Here is a 16,260-nt window from a genome sequence, read left to right on the forward strand (position 1 = left end):
AAGATAATAAGTTTGTGTTGTTTTAAGCCACTAAATTTGTGGTAATTTGTCATAGCAGCAAAAGGAAACTAATACAAACGGGGATTCTGAAACACTCACACTGCTCTAGGGAGTTGCTAGTCCAGATACATGAATGCTAAACATTTAGAGCAGCAGAAGCTGTTTGCCTGTTGATACTAGACTAACGAAGCGAGCAAATCACCTTCGTCAACAGGTTCCTCATCACCTCCATGAGTATATTCCTTGGACAACTCTTTCCCGATTCATGGACATCAGTTCGGTTAGGGACCAAACTAGCTCATTAATTTGCTATTCCAGAAAAAACCATGCTCTCTCCAAATGATTTAACCAAAGAGACTGACAACAGTCAGGCAACATCCCTGGGAAAAAATACTCCCATTGACTTGTAGAGGGCAGCTGATATCCAGCTGGGAGTAGGAGATATTTAAGTTTGAGAACTCAAATACTCAGCACCCTGTCCTTTGCAGGTAGACTGAGCAAGATAAAGGATATGGAGGCTCATGTGAAGAACCCCTCAGAGAGGGGAATTTCCAGAACTGCCAAGAATGAAATTTGGGGATAGAATGTAGTCTTAAACTTATTCATAAGCTTAATCACAGTCAGGATAAGTAGCTGGGTTCGGAAGCAACTCAGAAACCAAGTCACCTACAAGACTCAATTCAAGTGAAGCAGCTAAGAGAATAGGTTTTGGAATTAGATAGTTCCAGGCTATATTTCTTCCTCAGCTGTGTGTGTTACCTGGTCAAATTTTAAATCTAAACTTCAATTTTCTTGTCTTAAAAATGACTATAATAACATTTACTTCAGACCTCATAGGGCTGTGAGCATTAGGCGAAATAAAGTACACAAAGGGATTAACACAAAAGCTAACAAATGCAAGCTTAATATAAGTGGTAGCTTTAGAGTTAATTTTTATTCTTTGAATCCTCCAGGTTGTGCTCCTCCACTGTGCTCCCAGAACTGCCAATGCATATGTCTGCCCTAGCCTCTATTAGAATTACAGACAACAAAGTCAAACCCTCAAAGGCAGAAACCGTCTCTCTCATTCATTGTTTTACTCTTAGCATTCAGCACAGTGCCTCACCTGTATTGGGCTCACATTTAAAATAAATGTTTATGAACTGATCTTAGCTTCCAGTTAGGAAGTATCTGAGACATCAGTTACGATATATGATTACAGGATTTTTCCATCTGTGACCCACTGGGTGGTGAAATAATTGAGTCACACAAGCATTTTTTTTTTTTAAAGGAAAAGAATAGGGTGGGAAAGATCAGAGTACAAAACACATAGTAAGGTTAACTATTGTTACATGACACATTTGTTTCAGTTACATATGGGAGTGTACTTGGTTGTAATGTAAATACATTTCTTATTGAGGGTAGGGATAGAAAAAAATTGTGAACATAATGACTCTTCTACTTCAGCAACATTTGTTATTTTCTGTCTTTTTCACTTCAGCCACTCATTTCTTTTTTTAATTTATTTTTAGCCATGTTGGGTCTTCGTTGCTGTGTGCAGGCTTTCTCTAGTTGCGGTGAGCAGGGGCTACTCTTTGTTGAGGTGCGCGGGCTTCTCATTGCGGTGGCTTCTCTTGTTGTGGATCATGGGCTCTAGCCGCGTGGGCTTCAGTACTTGTAGCACACGGTCTCAGTAGTTGTGGCTCGCGGGCTCTAGAGCACAGGCTCAGTAGTTGTGGCACACGGGCTTAGTTGCTCCGCGGCATGTGGGATCCTCCTGGACCAGGGCTCGAACCCTGTCCCCTGCATTGGCAGGTGGATTCTTAACTACTGCACCACCAGGGAGGTCCCCATTTCAGCCATTCTGATAAGTACATAGTGGAATAGCATTGTGGTTCTAATCTACATTTCCCTAATGACCAGTGATGTGGAGCACCTTTACGCTTTATCTCAGCCCTTTGAATATCCTCTTCATAACCACTTTAGAAAATTATTTGAAAGTATCTACAAAAGATGAATATGCATTTCCTATTACCCAGAAATTCTGTGTATTTACCCAAAAGAAATGTGTGCATATGGTCACCAAAAGACATGTACAGGAATGTTCATAGCAATACTATTCATAATAGCCCCAAATGCTCATTAACAACAGAATGGATAAATACCTTTGATATATCTATACACGATAGAATCCTATATAGAAGGAAGAATGAATGAACTACAACTACACACAATGTGGAAGATTTGAACAACATAAGATTGAGTGAGAGAAGCCAGATACGAAAGAGTACACAGTGGATAATTTCACTTACATAAAGTTCAAAACCAGGCAAAACTAATCTATTGTGTTAAAAGTTAGGATAATGGTTATCCTTGGCGTCATGAGGGCTTCAGGGGTGCTGGTTCTTGGTCTTAGTGCTCATTACATGGGTATGCTCAGTTTGTGAAATTAATTGAACTATACACATATGATTTGTGATTTTTCTAACTTATTTCTGAATTTGTCTGAAATGGCTATATCTAAAGTTCAAACAAGTTAATAAATAATACTTTGTTTTAAGTGTGAAAAACACTGATAAAGAGCAAGAATCCCTGATACACTCACCCTCATTACCATCAAGTGGTCACCTAGCGTTTGCTTGAATAATTATAGGCAAGGTCGGGAACCTATTTACTGTCCAGGCAGGTCACTTGTTAGAAAGCTTTTCCTTTACAGTAAGCCATAACTTGCATCTTCACAACTTGCTCCAGTTTGCTGTACTGTCCTCCTAAGAGATTCCAAATCGATCTAATTGATCTAATCCCTCTACCACCAGCTGCTCTTCAAATATTTGAAGGGAACTACCATATCCATGTCCCCACCCCAAGTCTTTACTTCTCCAGACTAAAGAGCCCCAGGTCCTTTGGTCACCCCTCAAGTATGGTTCTCAGTCCCCTCTTGTCTCTTGATTGCACTCCTTTTATCTAGTGATGCTCGGAACGAGCACTAGCCTCTAGGAGAGGCCTGTGAAGAGCAGAAAAGAGCAAAAAGTAAATCTAGATAGTGAACTTCTTATCAATACCCTCTAATCTTCAATATGCCCTCTCTTCCAAGTTCACATTATACAGTTCTCTCCTGTTGAACAATCAACAAAGATCCGCCAGGTCTTTTCCAAAGTACTGTTAAGCCCCACATTTACCTTCTGTGTTAGTACAGTCTGCCCTCTGTTAGGACTCAGAACACGTATCTGGCCCCTCTCCAGTTCTCCAAAGCTAAATCTTGGAGATGGAGGCCTACCTGTTACAGAAACGCCTCTGAATAGCCTTTCCATCACCCTTCCCCCTTAAAAACAAAAATGAAGTCTTTGTCTCAAGACATCATCTCTTATCCTTGAATGAGTCCCATTTTAAAGTATATTGGGGGTGGGGGGGAAGCAACAGGGCATGGAGGAAACACAATTCCACCGTGCATCTCCAAAATCTGACCTAAAAGCAACTGTCACCCCGACCTCGACAAAGCCTGAGCAATGACGGGCACCCTGGTTTGTTTCTTTCTCCTTTCCTCTCCCAGCATCAGTTCCAACTGGAGACTCTGGAGAGGAGCATTGCAGGCTCTGCTCACTCAGTCCATTGCCTTTGTGTGACTAGTAGAGGTTGAGTAGGAAAACGTGTCAGGGTGAGAAGGAATCTGATATTTTTCAAGATAGCTGACATCAAAGGTATCTCTAAAGAAAGACCTGGGGGAATCCCCTCTCATCTGTGGAACAGTTATAAGACAGAGAAACATTTCTACAAAAACTTCCAGGCAGCCTCACTGGATATCTTTAACATCAAGACTAGGTGGAAGGGAGATTCAGTAAGCAGGAAAACACCAGAGAACAGAACATGTACAGCAGGACCAAGAGAAGCAGGCCGGGAATTAGGGAGGGGAGGCAATCGAAAGAGAAGCTTTCAAAGGCCCCTAGTGGCGAGGGGCGACCTCTCCAAAAGGGCGCAAGGGCAGGGGTGGGGTGGAGGGACACCAAATCCGGAACGCGGCGGGGGTCGGGGGGAAGAAGCAGCTCACCTACCTTGTCCACGTCTGCTCCATTTTCCAAGCGCTGTCCTTACTCGCGGGGCGCTCCTCACCCAGGAGTGGAAGCAGCCTGGGAAAATGAGAAGCCTGGCCCACGATTCTCCAGCGCAAAGAACCTTTCCTCCCCAGCTCCCTCTTTCTGTGTCGGCGAAGAGAGAGCTCTGCTCCCCGCTTCTTTAGAAAACCGATTTGACGTGGCCAAACATCCAGCTAACGGTGCTACGGACACAAGGGAAGGACTGTTCCCAGTAGGAAGCTGAACGTAGAGCGGAGCGGCGCGCGGAGCTGTTTTGGGAGCTGGGGCCAGAGGCAGCCCGCGGTGTGCGCACACACTCCCAGGCTGAGACACGACTGGCTGGCACGAGTTGCTCTGCACCAGCTGAGCTGTCAACCGCGAGGGGAGGCGGGGCTCCCCACAGCCAGTGTGCTGGGGCCGAGCCGGCCCAGGTTGCACGCCGCCGCCTGAACACACCCTTCCTTCTTCCCTGCCTGGATGATGCTGGCAGAGGAGCAGAGAGCTTAGAGGCCTCCTTACCCAGCCCTCTGTCCCTCGCCTGTCCTACTGAGAGGCTTTGGAAAAAAACAGCCAACTGTCGGGAAAATTTGGAGAGGAAGTCCTTTTGTGTGCCTGCATCACCCCACCCACAGGTAACCCCAGAGCCAGAGCTGGAGTCTAGGAAGGTTTTAGGTGCAATCCTGGGTGAATGCAGATGCAGACACTAAATGATCACAGGACATGATGTTATTTTCTTAGAGATCTGATATGTTAGTGTCACCACTGATGGGGAGACCAAGAACCTTCCTCAGTAAGGGAAGCATCCTTACAAAACCTTGCAGCCTTATTAGCTGCCTCCATCTCAGACATCCTGCTTTTATGGTATTCTCTCTCCCTGGGTTTCAATTTCCCAAGCACAGAGGCTACTGGGCTCTTCCACTAGCTTCAAGAGGGCAGAGGGTTCCTGAACTTCCCAGAATGCTAGAAAAGCTTCAAGACAGTAGCCATCAGGACCTAGGATCTTCCCTATAACTGTTCTAAGATCATGGAAAAGGGCTCTTTGGGGATGGTGCTGCCTGAGACCCTGTATCATCTATTTATGTAACAAAGTTTAGACATGTCAGACATTCTATAATTAAAGAGCTTACAGCCTTCAAGCTCCTTTTTAGCTCTAAAATAAAAACTTTTTATTAAGTGACATAATCACTGTTATTATTAGCATTACCACTGACCATTTTTTTTTAATTTGCAGAAAGCTTTATAGTGCCCACATGTGGCAATGTTGACATAGTTGTATTCGTTTCACAGATGATAAATTTGAGAACAAAAACGCTGAAGGTCTCTGTTAAGGCTCTGATACAGGCCATCTTCTACACGGTGTGGCCCCGGAGACATGTCCTCTGAAGAAAAGACCAACAAGACTTCTCTAGAATGAATTGATTCTCTCAGGTATCCTCAGAGTTTAACTCAGGAAGGACCCTAGCATGCCTAAGTATTGCTGAGACTGTGGGGAGCCTGTATTCTTGGGGCACACTATCATTCTGCCTCCCATCTCTTGGGTTAGTTCCCGTAATTATCAGTACAGAATAAGGGTTGGGAGGGCAGGGTAACGCTAAAACATTTGAGAGTTCAGAAGAAATGTCTGAAAGGCCCCTAGTCTAGAACCCCCCAACCTCAACACAACTAGTACCTAAGACCACACTGCTCCTGAGCTTAGAATGTTTCCAGGAAATGTTTTAAGGTCCAGATTGACCTGATTGACAAGGTCAAGCCTGTCCAGATTGACAAGGCTCACAGGTCACTTCTCTAGAAAAAAATCTCCTGCTGCCTCTGAAGCCAAAAAAGAAAGAAAGAAAAAAAGGGGGAGCGGGGAGAGTCAGAGTTCCATCTTCCATACCAAAGTTGGTACTATATTTAGTTTTGTCTCAAATCAAATTATGGGCTACTGAGTTTGGAGAGGAACTCTGTCTACAGCCAGACATGTGCTGCATTCAAGAAATTATAGCACTAACTAGATAAACTGTGGAGTCCCAGAAGCGAGGCTAGAAAATATGCTTATTCATTTTTAAAATAACTTGTTTACTAAGTTCATAACACATTCATTGTAAAAGACTTGAAAATTACAGAAAAGTATATAGAAAGTAAATTACCCATAATACCCAGAGATAATCAACGTTAAAAGTTTAATTTCTTTCCAGTCTTTTAAAAATATATCATTTAACCCAAATGCTGACTCTCTCTTACACATATGAGTATATTATTGAAAAAAGAAATTTTTTTTGTTTTTAAAATTAAATGTATTGCCAAAAGAACTAACTTTTTGTCTTATATTTTAAAAGAAAATATTCACCCACATATCTACTCCTCTAGCACAACAGTTTAAATTTCTCTATATTCCCTACAATTATTATCCATATATATTACATACCTATTTGTATAGTTACAATTACGTACAGCTTAGACACGTTTATATCCTCTTTTTCATTTATTAGATATTTGTCCATATTGTTAGAGAATGTTCATATTTATTATTCTAATGATTGTATATTATATAAATCAATGTAACCATAGTTTACTTAATAATATTCTATTACTGCATAGTTATGCTGTTTCTAATATTAGACTCTTATAAACAATGCCTTAATGAAGTTTTCCTACCTTCATTATTTTAGTCTTTTGAATTATTTCCCTAGTATAACTTCTTAAGGTATAGGAATTTTAGGATAAAAGGACCTTCTAATTTTAACATATTGCACAGCTTCAAGAGCACTAGGATTTATCATTTTAATTTTTCCTTATTTAATAGATAACAAATAATAGTAATAAGGTATTTTAGATATCTGTCTATATCTATCTTATAGTATACAAATAATTTAATGTCATCTCATTTTACTTTATATTTCTCAGAATACTAACTAGTAAGTAGTATTCCTCTTTTATATGCTTACTTGAAAACCATTATCTGTAGTAGCTAGTCATGAAATTCTGCTGTGTTGAGTCATTGTATTAGTCATCTTTTTGCTGAAACAATGCTGCTTAACAAAGAGCTCCCAAATATCAGCATTGTACAACAAACATCCAGTTCGACTCAAGGATCTGTGGTTCAGGTATGGCTTGGTTGGGCATGGGTTCAAGTCTGCTTCATGTAGCTCTCATTCCAGGACCCCCACTGAAGAAGCAGTGGATACCTGGGGAATATTCTTCTCATGGTAGAGTACAGGAGTGTAAGAGAGTTGGCAGAGACTGTGATGTCTCTTAAAATCTCTGCTCAGAATGCATACATTGTCCCTTCTGCCATATTACATTCCCCAAAGTAAGTCACATGGCCAAGTCCAGAGTCCTTGGTGCAGAAAAGTACACTCTGCCCACAGAGTGCAGAAGGGGTGAGTATTTTGGAACAACAATAAAATCTACCAGTTACTGTCAATTTCCACTGTTGTACTGATCCTTGAAGACAATGTTTGTCAAGATGAAGTTTTCATCAGCTGGGGTCTCTGAGTGACTCTGATGATCAGTGTTCCTGCTGGCCCAAACTGAACATGTGGAATGAGCAAGAAATACATTTTTGTTGTATTTCAACATGTATACATTTTGTTGTATTAAGTTACTGAGATTTGGGGACTATTTATTACTGCAGCATAATGTGGTCTATCCTGACACACTTTTAAAAATTTTTTTCATTTCATTTTATTTTTTAACTCCTTTTGAGACCAAGGCAGAGAGAGGACTATAGATCCCATGGATCATTATGGTAGAAAGTCACACATCTTCCTTTTTGCGTATCTCTCCCAGTTTTCTGGATTAGAACTCAAAGAATCTGGATAGATAATGTTGATAAATTAAACCAGTTAACGTTATTCTTTCCTGAGTACACTGCTTTTGAAATGGTCAATTGATTGTGCTTCAGGAAATGTCTAAATTGATGATAAGGGACAAAAAATAGGAAAATATCTCTGCCTTCATACTCAGCTCCAAATACTCCAGTGGTACTTTTACCTTCCATTTATTTAGTTTTTTAAATTTCCTTTCCCTTCCTTCTCCCCAGCTGGACCCTGGGTAAAAAGGACCATTGCTCTTTATTTTTTAAAAAATTTAATTAATTTATTTTTGGCTGCATTGTGTCTTCGTTGCTGTGCGCAGGCTTTCTCTAGTTGCAGCGAGTGGGGGTTACTCTTTGTTACCGTGCACGGGCTTCTCATTGCAGTGGCTTCTCTTGTTGCAGAGCACGGGCCCTAGGCATGTGGGCTTCAGTAGTTGTGGTGCGTGGGCTCAGTAGTTGTGGCTTGCAGGCTCTAGAGCGCAGGCTCAGTAGTTGTGACATATGGGCTTAGTTGCTCCATGGCATGTGGGGTGTTCCTGGACCAGGGCTCAAACCCATGTCCCTTGCATTGGCAGGCAGATTCTTTTTTTTAAATAAATTTATTTACTTATTTATTTTTTGGCTGCATTGGGTCTTCATTGCTGCACGCGGGCTTTCTCTAGTTGTGTTGAGTGGGGGCTACTCTTCATTGCGGCACGTGGGCTTCTCATTGAGGTGGCTTCTCTTGTTGTGGAGCATGGGCTCTAGGCATGTGGGCTTCAGTAGTTGTGGCAGGAGGGCTCAGTAGTTGTGGCACATGGGCTTAGCTACTCCACAGCATGTGGGATCTTCCTGGACCAGGGCTCAAACCCGTGTCCCCTGCATTGGCAGGCAGATTCTTAACCACTGCACCACCAGGGAAGCTCAGGACTATTGCTCTTGATATAGGTTACTCCATGAACTATAAGGTGATAATAAACATAACCATGTCTAACATATTTTTGCCGTATTCTCTTCTAAAAGTGTTATATGTACCGATTCCTTTCATCCTTACAATAACATGATGAGATAGGCTCTAGTTAACTCTGTTTTGTAAGTGACTACTGTGGGACACAGGGAGGTAATGTATGTTGCCTAAGTATACAAAGCTGAGATCTGAAACCAGTCTAGCTCCATAACATCATGCTTCACCACTCACTATGTGCACTGCTTCCCTGATTTTGACCCCTAACATTCACTGAGACTTAGATAGGAGGACGACGTCTGCAGCGTCTGTCGTTTCACTGCCCACTGCAGTTGGCTCAGCTGACTTGGTTAGTCAGCAGATGTCTCCTTTGTCCCTCACAGCTTCATGTCCACCTCTCTAACCTTGGGTTTAAAAAATGTCCTTTGCAGAGAGGAATCATTCTGCAGCCAAGGATAGAGTGTCTGTGGTAAAGATGGCCACAAATTCTTTCCTTCTCCCATAGAGAGGTGGAATCTAATTCTCCTCCCCTTTAGTCTTGGTTGGCCTTAGACTTAACTGACTATAGAATACAATATAAGGGATGTCTGGGCCTGCGCACAGGCTCCAGACGCACAGGCTCAGTGGCCATGGCTCACGGGCCTAGCCGCTCCACGGCATATGGGATCTTCCCGGACCGGGGCACGAACCCGTGTCCCCTGCATCAGCAGGCGAACTCTCAACCATTGTGCCACCAGGGAAGCCCCATGCAAGACTCTTGAAGGCACTTGCTTTTGAAGCCCTGAGCTGCCATATAACAAACTCCCATGCTAGAGAAACCATGTGGAGAAGCCCTGACACTACATGGAGACAGGAAGGGGCCTAGTTGAGCCCTCCATCTAGCAGTTCCCACCAAGGTGTCTGGCATACGAGTGAAGCAGTCTGGGACCTTCTAGATCAGTTCAGCCATCAGCTGGATGTAATTGAGCAGCTCCAGCTGTGGTTATATGGAGTAAATTTGCCCTGCTGGGTTACGCTAGAATTACTGATCCCTAAAACCATGAGATTTAATAAAATGTTTTTTGCGTTGAGCCATAAGTTTTGGAGTAGTTTACTAGTAGCAATAGATAGCGGAGCCATATTTGGTACCTGTAAGTGGGTTGTTGCTATAACAAAAACCTAACACAGGTGGCAGTGTCTTTGGGACCTGGATGCAGCAGAAGCTGGAAAGACCTCTAGGAGAGGGTTAGTGAATGCTGGAAGGACACTGAGGAGACTGCTAGAGAGACTGTGAAGGACAGTGAAGAAAATATTATTGGGGGCTGAAAAAAAATGTCCTGTGTTATATACTGGCAGAAATTTAGCAAAACCATTACCCGTGGGAACGTGGAAAATAGAAAATGCACCTAATGAATCGGTAGATCTGGCAAAGAAAATGTTTAGGCAGAATTTCAAACGTACTAACTAGTTGCTTTTAACCACATATGATAAGATAGGGATAGAAAAAGATGGGCTAAAAACAAAAAGAACCATTCAGCTTTTAAGCAGAATTTAGAGTAAATATAACCAGGAGTTGCTAGATTCAAAAATCAAACTGCTTCTCTCATCTTCAGTTTCTCCAAATAGCAAACGCTTTCAAAATAAGTAGTCTCAGGGAAAAAAAATCAAATCCGAAATGTAACTATTAGACACATGGTTAAGACCTCAAGAAGGTTTAAGGTGGCACCTCATATACCATTTCAGTTAAACAAAGAGGTCAGTACGAATCTTAAGGGTGTGCCTTTCCACTAGACAAAAGAGCTTCTAAAATTTTAAGGGCCCATTATTTTACAGCAGCCTCTCAGGCAGCCCAAGGTACAGAAGACCTTGTTTCAGAATAAAAAGTGGTATGTCTTCTGTCTAGGAGACTTGATTATAAATTAGTACAAAAGATGCCCTCAAAGTTTTTAAGCAAATTGTACCAGCAAAGACTGAAAGGGGTTAAGACAGCGCGGCATGAAAAGATACCTTTGGACCTTCAACCAGCTACTGAGGGAAAGCAGGCTGAGAAAGTTACCCAACTGCAGAAAAGGACCATTTTCTATGAAAAAAGAATGACTCAAAGAAAAAACCCCAGAGGACAGACCCCAGAAGCCTCCTCTTCACCTGAACTTGATTTAGATGATGAGATTCTGGACTTTTGAACCGACACAGTAGAAGTTATGAAATTTCTGGGGGATTTGGAAGGAAGTAAGCAATGCATATAGTAATGTTTATGGCCAAAAGGTGCAAGAATATCATAGATTAAAGATGGTTGAAAATTCTTCGCTACTTCTCCCATTGAGAGATGGGGTCTAATTCTCCTCCCTTTGAATCTGGGCTGGTTTTAGTGACTTTCTTGACACATAGAATGTGGCGTGAGGTCATAAATTCTGAGGTTGGGTCAGCTTCCACCTAGGTCTCTTGATATACTGAGCTGCCATGAAAGAAGACTGATTACCTTGCTGTAGAGACACTGAGGAGAGGCCCCAAGACCACTCGTGAAATATTCAATATTACCCAGCAGTCCACATGAAAGCACCAGGCCTCACTCGGATTCTATGCCTGATATGAGTGAAGTTGTTTTGGGACCTCCAGAGCAGCCTTCAGCTGAATACTACTGAGTGACCCAGTGAATGCCACATGAAGCAGACAAATTGCTCAGCTGAGACCTGTCCAAATTCCTGACCCACAAAATTCACATGATATAATAAAATGGTGTTGTTTGAAGTACATCGTTATGCAGAAATAGACAACTGGAGCAATGCCTTAAAATGTACACAATAATTCTGATACATTATTTCATTCATTCATTCAAAAATACTTACTGAGGACAGTTATGTATCAGGCACTATTCTATATACGAGGGACACAGCAGTTAAAAAAATAATCAGCAAAGACCCTGTTTTCATGGGGTTCACAGTCTACTGGGACAGACAGACAATAAACAAAGAAATAACTACAGTATGCCAGATGGTGATAAGTGCAATGAGGAGAAACCCAGCAGTGTTAAGAGAGCATCCCAGCAAGGCAACCCTCTTTTATAAGTGAGGAAATGGGGCCTTAGAGAGACTAAATGATAGGTCAGTAAGAGAAACAGGTTCCCAGGTATAGTAAAACTGGAGCTTTGTGTGGTGAAAAACTGTCCAATAGAGTTCATAAATTCAAATCTGTTATCTGTATTATTAGTGCAACAGAGGAATCTAATTGGCAGAATTGAGGCTTGGATGGATGTACCTGGTTACCCAGGCCATGCAAGTAACCTGGAGAGAAAAGGTTATAAGTACTATATGAATTGAAAGATCTGCCCTTCAGTAGCTGGAGTGGGGCAGGGGCTGGGGAGATGTGTGACTCTGGGGACTATACAAAGTAAGTGGCAGCTGTGCCTCAGAGCAACAGAAATCAAAACCAGGAAGAGTTTATGAGAGATTGGGAAATACCCCTTGGGATAAGCAGAAATACTTGTGATGGGGAAGGGGGCTTTGTAAAATATTTCATTTCCTAAATGAAAAGGTGGGAGTTCAAAGGTAGCTAATGCTCATGAGACTTCATTTATTCCCACAAGCTAATAAAACTCAGGGACAGTTTGGTTACCTTAGTTCACTCAATTCAACATTGGTTCAACAAATGCTTACAGAGCATGTGCTAGGCATTGTACTACATGTTTAAAATCTAATGTGGGAAGTGAGGCAGGAATTCATCAAACCATAATACAAATCGGATTGTGTAAGTGCTACCATAAAGGTACAAAGAGGAACATAAAGGAGGGAGTGATTAATTAAATCTGATTAGAGAAGGTTTCATAAAGAAGGTAGTGTCTGAATAGGGTCCTGAAGGATGCCAGGGATAAAAAACTTTATCATATATTAGGATTGCAAAAGATAGTAGTTTTATTTAAAAATTTAAATTTTCATTGGTAGAAGGAGAAATGTTCCCAGTCTCCTCTGAGTGACTGCCTAGGGTCCCATTCATTTGGAAGAACTGTGCAGCAGAGCTGATGTCACTGGCTAAGGGAGACTTGGGTTCAGGTCAGCCCTGTCAATTTCCAGCTTTGTGATTTTGACAAGTTACTTAGACTCTCTGGTTTAGTTTCCTCACTTGTAGAATAAGTGTAATGAAAATTACTACCTAATAGGACAGTTGTGAGAACAAAATGAAATAATACAAGAAAAGTGTTTAATTCATTGCCCAGCACATCTTAAGCATTCAATAAATCATAGCTATTCTTTTGTTAATGTTTGCAAACCAGGCAGGATTCCAACCCTGTATACAAGTTGTGAATTTTAATTTCAGTTCTGCTCCAAACTGCTCTCTCGGGCTAGGCCGGTGACCCAGATTTTCCATTTCTCAGCTCTCTGATTTATCATATGAGACCAAGGCACTGGCAAGGAAGCTGAATAAGCTGGTTCTCCCACTTCCTGGATGGAGTTCCTGGGACAAAAAAGTGGATACCTCCTCCGTCTTGTATTCCTCCCTTTATCTCAAAACTTCTCCCCCTGTCTTGAGGACTGTGTGTATTTGTGTGTGTGTGTGTGTTTATTCACACTTCACTAGGAGCCTTGTCTGTCAGCTGTAACAAAAGCGTCAAGGAAAGAAATTATGACCAAGCTTTCAGACAGCTGGTGGTAATTTACTCATACAATCCCCTTCCTTTCAACACCCACTATTTATGTGTATCTGATGTTGGAGGAGGGGGAATCATGCAAGAAACGTGGTATGTAAATTTCTAGGAAAAAGGGGTTAGAACACTGAAGAAAGACTTGTGTGAATTACCTGGATAATTCTCCTTGCTTTGAACATAGATATTGGGCCTTAAAAATTGAAGGGACTGATGTGAGGGTTAATAAATAAATTTCTGGAACCAGAAACAATACTGGAATAAATTAACAAATAGCTTTCAAGGCATTCATGACAATTTCACCATCACTAAAACCCGAGTCATTTTCCAGGACAGGACAAGCAGCTCCAGTTCAAGGCTAAGAAGCATGTTATCAGGCAACCAAGGCCGCTTAAAAAACCCATGGAGATTATAACTAAAGGCAGTGATGATCCTGGTTTCGAGCTCAGATTGGATTCTGAATTAGGAAACATATTGCTAAGGACAAGGCAGCCATACAGCTATGGTCCCTGTCTTTGTTTCTCGTGTCATATGATCTACTAGCTTGTCCCCCAGTTGATCAAGGTGGATTTTTTCTGGCTTTAAAATTCTGGCAGACACTAAGAATCCCTGGTGTTCTGTGTCCTTGATAGATTAGGCTTTATATATATATATATATATATATATATATATATATATATATACACATTTATATATATATATTATGTTTCATATAGATGTATCTATATATACATTTTCATGTATATAGACCCAGCTGGCAAGGGTTCAGAAATATTGAGATACAGCCTCAGAAAGCCTCACACAATCAAGAAAAAAATGTTAATGAGAAAAATCCCTCATTTGTATGTGCACTTTTGTTTTCATTTTCACGTTGTATTTATCTACAATGTGAATCAGTTTTTAAAACTTTCCATTTTGAGAAAAATTAAAAAAATTTTAAACATATGGAAGAGTTGCAAAAATAGTACAATGAAGTTCTACAAATCCTTCACTTGATTCACCAATTGTTAACATTTTGTCACATTTGTTTTCTCTCTCTCCCTCACACACAATTACTGATGAACCATATGAAAGATGCAGGCACTTCACCCCTAAATATTTCAGTGTGTATCTCCTAAGAATAACTAAAATTATTAAATTACTGTGATTATGTAAAAGAATATACTAGCTCTCCTAGGTCAGCTTTTGTTACTATTAAACAGAATCTGATTGATGTATTTGCATTGTTACTTAATTAATATCAGGAGCTCTCCCTGGTAGCTATTTGGCTTAAATCTGCACAACCAAGAGGGCTCATCAAAATAATCACTCCAAGGACAAAGGCGAAATATACAACAGAGACAAATTCCCTCTTCTACACTTGGCACTACTGGAAGTAAATTTCTTGGCAGTTTAGAACAGTTGTTTGTCCTTTCTTCCAGCTGGCAAGGGTTCAGAAATATTGAGATACAGCCTCAGAAAGACTCATACAATCAAGAAAACATTTTAATGAGAAAAATCCCTCATTTGTATATGCACTTTTGTTTTCATTTTCATCTTAGCATATAAGAAGCCAAAATACTGAGCTGTGGAGTTCAATATCAAACATCTGGCAATCCTAGACAAAAACTGAGCATACCCCAACAGTCCTTTATCCTTGCAAAGTTCACGTGAGTAGAGTGGCCATAAGAGTTAATCCCATTCTAGATCATATCAGTTCAGTAAAAGGACAAACACACCCAACTTTAACCACTATGATTCTTTTGAACTAAAATAATCTTTAAATTAGACAAAAAGTATTTCCCATTTTTAGGCTAGGTCTGTGATATACCAATAGGTATAGAAATACTAGCTGACTCTAAATCAAAGGTTGTGATATAAAGATAAGAATTATTGCATCTTCTATTTGTTGGCTTTGGTAAATTCTCAGGAGATAGAGGGAGGGAAAAATCAAGGCCAGAAGTTTCCTGGTACTGATGGGCTGACAACTGGTTCAAGCTTTTGATTCAACCGTGAAGGCGCTCAGGGCTGGACCTAAGGTGAGGGGAGGGAGGTAGTCACCTGTGGTACAAATTTTAAAAGATGTCAGAAGCTCGGTAATCAAGACAAATGCAATATTCAAATGCAATATTTTAAAAAATAAAATTATTGCAAAAAATCCATAATGAACAAAATGTCAAAATCTTAAATAAAGACAGGATCTGCATGTGCATAATCCTGGCAGTGAGCGCCTTACTTGCTTCACTCTGGTCGGCACCCTGTTGTTCATCCCAGGTGGTGTGACAAGAGCCAAACCGGTACTCTCTAATGCTGTGTTCTGCTGACCTTGTTGGCAACAGCTCTCTGTGTGTAATGAACTGCCAGGTATCAGGTGGTACCTTTAAGACACCACAGGGCAAAAGTGACTATAAGAGCCAAGGCCAGCTCTTCCAACCTCCTTCCCGAATAGTTTTAAGGCTCAAGGGAACGTTTCTGGGTTTTATAGGGCATCAGGGAGATGATAGAACAGATGAGAAGGGGAGATGGTGGAAGAGGGAAAAAAGAACAGTTTACCTCATGAGTTGCTGCTAATATGACTAGAATGGAATTTTCAAGCACATATCCTTTTTAAGAAAACCCTGAGCCCTTACTCTCAGTTTGAGGTACCTGCTCACTCAACTCAAAAACCAAATCTGCCTCACCTTTAGTCTTTCTGTCACATGAACTGCAGTTGGCTTTGGAAATCAAAGTAGCCACACTACCTCCTCCATAAAGGCTGTAATGAATTCCAGCTGCTTAAGAAACTTCATCAAACTGGAGCCTCTCCTTTGGCAAGAGCTGCTCACGCATGAGTACCAGAGCTGATGGTGTGACAGTGCAAACCACCTACAGGTGC

General features: G+C 41.2%; 1 protein-coding gene across 4 annotated transcripts in view; it reads right to left on the minus strand.

The window, feature by feature from the left end:
• PDE4DIP (phosphodiesterase 4D interacting protein) overlaps positions 1-16,260 on the minus strand; it is a 230,620-nt gene that overhangs the window by 190,011 nt on the left and 24,349 nt on the right. Inside the window, exon 1 of one of the 4 annotated variants that reach the window (XM_089916975.1) lies at positions 4,029-4,503. The exons of the other annotated variants lie outside the window; for them this stretch is intronic. Coding sequence (XP_089773101.1) covers positions 4,029-4,048 — 20 coding nt within the window. The 5' untranslated portion in view covers positions 4,049-4,503. Of the gene's footprint in view, positions 1-4,028; positions 4,504-16,260 lie in introns of those variants that run through there. 4 annotated transcript variants of the gene reach the window in all.

Source organism: Delphinapterus leucas, chromosome 1, assembly GCF_059928025.1.
Source record: "Delphinapterus leucas isolate spDelLeu-1000000601 "Yukka" chromosome 1, BTC_Dleu_Yukka2, whole genome shotgun sequence".
NCBI lineage: Eukaryota > Metazoa > Chordata > Mammalia > Artiodactyla > Monodontidae > Delphinapterus > Delphinapterus leucas.